General features: G+C 33.2%; 1 protein-coding gene across 1 annotated transcript in view; it reads left to right on the top strand.

Annotated features, from left to right (window-relative positions):
* Window positions 1-3,475, top strand: part of LOC107587635 (E3 ubiquitin-protein ligase Itchy-like) — a 30,709-nt gene that overhangs the window by 21,136 nt on the left and 6,098 nt on the right. The window contains exon 21 of the mRNA XM_016275483.1: window positions 2,677-2,749. Coding sequence (XP_016130969.1) covers window positions 2,677-2,749 — 73 coding nt within the window. The remainder of the gene's footprint in view (window positions 1-2,676; window positions 2,750-3,475) is intronic.

Here is a 3,475-nt window from a genome sequence, read left to right as displayed (position 1 = left end):
CCGTATGCAAGGTAAGCTTCGAAATGACAGACAACGAACAAAAAGGTAATTTCCAAGAGCTGCGTCACAGCGCATATAAGCTCCCTTCTAGGTTCTGTTTTCAGTACTGGAGAATAAAAGATACATTCTTAGATGTTTTTGTTAGTATGTGAACGTTATCTTGCACATTTTATCTCCCCAACAGATTAATTTGAATAAGTTTATGATGCATGTTGGCTATTCCCAATTCAGAAGAGTGCACACACAGCCTGTGTCTGTGAATGCTTCTCATACTCGCTCCTCTCTGCCCCATGCGGCGCGAATCCCGCCCGGCTCCGCAAGTCTCCGCGAGCACATCTGGCAGTATGGATGAGGCTTGACGCACGCGCGCAACCTGTGTCGACGCGCGCCTGGCTCCGCGTTTAAAACAAATATAAATTCAGTCTAACTGCTTGCTAATTTCACTTGGATGAAATGAAACATTCAGCACATTTTCCACTTGCTCTTAAAATCCCAAATACTTAAAATGAATAAATCAGCCTATGTAACATATGTAATACTTTAATAATTGACTTAAGAAATACAGTTCTTTATTTATAAAAAATAAACAAATATTTTCTGTGAAATTCAGTAATTAAGTTAATTCTGTAAAAGTAGTAATACTATTATAATCTTGCCTGCTGAAAAAAACAACAACAGAACCCCTCCCAAAACACAATAACAAATGTAATGGATTTCAGGTTATAATGGGAATTGGTTTGGTTTTAATGTAAACTATAATAGTGTCTATTTGATGGATTCTATTGGTGGGAGGTAATCTGGCAGATGGGAACCAATAGAACAACAGTAATTCCTATTGGAATAATGCCCAAAACAAAAAGGAATTTTGTAATGGTTTAATGGAAACTATAAGAATTTCTGTGATGGTTTTTATTGTTTTTTTCAGCAGGGTAATGATACCCATACTGTGCTGCACATTATTGGCAATATTGAGCTGAAGCTTGACTTTGCCAATTTAAAATCGCAAATCAAATCGCAATCGCAATATCTGTCAAAAAAATCGCAATTTGATATTTCCCCCCAAATCGCACAGCCCTAGTACGCATGTGTACCGCACAAATACAGTTTTTTTTTTCTTCTTAGGAAATTCAAATAATAAATGCCGTTTTGTGAACGCGATCATTCCTTCCTCTGTACTTTAACGCGAATAAACACGACTGACCATCTCATGCCTCGTGTAATTGCTCGATCAGTGTTTAAACCGCGGAAATACATCAACAATACAGCGTGGAAATAAAATGTCACATAGCATTTAATTTACCTCAGCAAGTCATCAGTGTCCACAGCTCGTTAGTTCACTAGAGAAATTAAGTCTAGAGAGGAGCATTTTGCGAAATATTACACCATATACTCATATTTTACTAAACCCGTTAGTCTTAATTACTTAATGTACAGTATGCTAAAATGAATCTGTTATGAAACATGCTATGACAGCCATTGTGTAACTGAATATATTTTAACAAATAGCTTAGAAATTGTATTATTTATAAGTTAATTTAAAAACTACATTGTGCAATTTACATGTTTGCGTACAATTATTATTATTTTTTTAAAGTTCAGTGTTGATCATCTATTTAAAAATAAATAGCAATTAAATTTAAGTTTGGGTTAAGTTGTTAGGCCTAATTGTAACCTTATAATGTAAAAAGGCTCCCTATAATTTTAAGCATAAGCTGAGGTAGATTTTTCATCAGTAAGAAAATTTAAACTGTAACTGAATGTATTAAAAAGTTTAGTTTTTCCCCTGCTGTACCGAAATCAAACCGAACCGTGACGTTAAAACCGAGGTACGTACCGAACTGTCATATTTGTGTACCTTACACCCCTAATATATGCACAGTTTTTTCTGTGGTGTATTGTTTGATGTATTTATAAATCTTTCTTTGTATGTTTTTTTTTATCCACAAGGAGTTGCAAATTGAATCTCGTTGTACAAAACGTGCAATGACACTAAAGTATTCAAATGATTATAGTTAGCTAAAAACCGAAACCATAAAAAAGCATTTTTGTTACTTGAAATAATAATAAAGTTACATTTCATCTAATTGGCAAGGAAACATTTCTCCTTTTCAATTAAACTCGATTTACTAAAATAACTAAAACTAAAATAAAAATTTATGAAAATATGTAGACATATTTAAAACAAATAAAAAATAAAACACAACTAAATTACTAAACCCTTAACTAAAAATAAAAATGGAAAAGATACAAAATAAAAATTTTAAAATATTAATAAAAACTATAATTCTGTCTCTGATACTTAACATGTTTTATGGAAAGTGAATAATTAATTAAACCATAAATATTTTAAATTAAATGATTTTAAAATAAAAACAATCGCCATAAAAACTTACTAGTAAAAGATTAAAGTATTTTGTTTACCTGCATGTCATGTGACCATTAATCAACATCATCCAGCCTTTTGAAATATTAACTTAAAATCTTCAAGTAGATATTTAAAAAATAGATATTCAAAATTCATCTAAATCAAATAGTATCTTCTCCTTACCATGTATGAAAGCATGTAAACCCTCGCCTCACATCGCTGAATGTCTTCATAGAGCCTATTGGTTAAAACGCAATGCCAGTCCTTTCGATTGCACTTTAAAGAATATGTTTGTTTATTGATTTCTGTAGGGAGCAATGGGCCGCAGAAGTTTTGTATTGAGAAAGTGGGGAAAGAAAACTGGCTGCCGAGGAGCCACACATGGTAAGATCAGGAATCATAATGTACACCATACAGTGCTCACTAAAGACCTGTTCACACGACAATGATGAGAAATAAGCTTTTAAATAATGGGTATGGAAATGTTACTGTGCAGTAAAGCAGATGCAGTGTTAGGCCTGTCACGATAACAACTATTTGTTGTGCGATATATTGCCCCAGATAAGCGATATTATTGTCATTTTAAAGACCATTTTATGCCACTGAATATATAATCATAATGTAACAGCATAATAATGCAAGAAGGCCTACACACTTCCAAATGACAACAAACTTTTAATTTTTAAGAATATTTAGATCATGGAAATGAAGTATCAGAATATTAGATACCTTAAAAAACCTGAATAAATAGTAAATAAACGTTTTCTAACAAAAAGTGCAAAGTAGAAAAAAAGAAAAATGCATAAAGAACTTGTCTGGAGATCTACAGATTTTCGCTGACCGTCTTTTCTCTGTAAACGAAGGGTGCACACTATTGCTGAGAAACACAAGCACTACTCAGCACTCAGATGTCCGTACGCACAAATACATCCCTAAACAAGATCATATCTGCAGATGAAACTTTGTTTGTAGAAGCATTTATTAAACGTGAACTAGCACCTCATGACTACACCACGTTATGCACGAGAAGCTGCGAAAGACACCAGCGCAAGTGGAGTGTACAAAACTGGAGTGTAAATATAATGGGCGATATATTGCGTCACCAAAAAT

This window comes from Sinocyclocheilus grahami, unplaced genomic scaffold (genome assembly GCF_001515645.1).
Source record: "Sinocyclocheilus grahami isolate Dianchi unplaced genomic scaffold, SAMN03320097.WGS_v1.1 scaffold94.1, whole genome shotgun sequence".
NCBI classification, from domain to species: Eukaryota; Metazoa; Chordata; class Actinopteri; order Cypriniformes; family Cyprinidae; genus Sinocyclocheilus; species Sinocyclocheilus grahami.
Note: the sequence above shows the minus strand (reverse complement) of the source record. Positions and strands in the feature narration are given on the sequence as shown.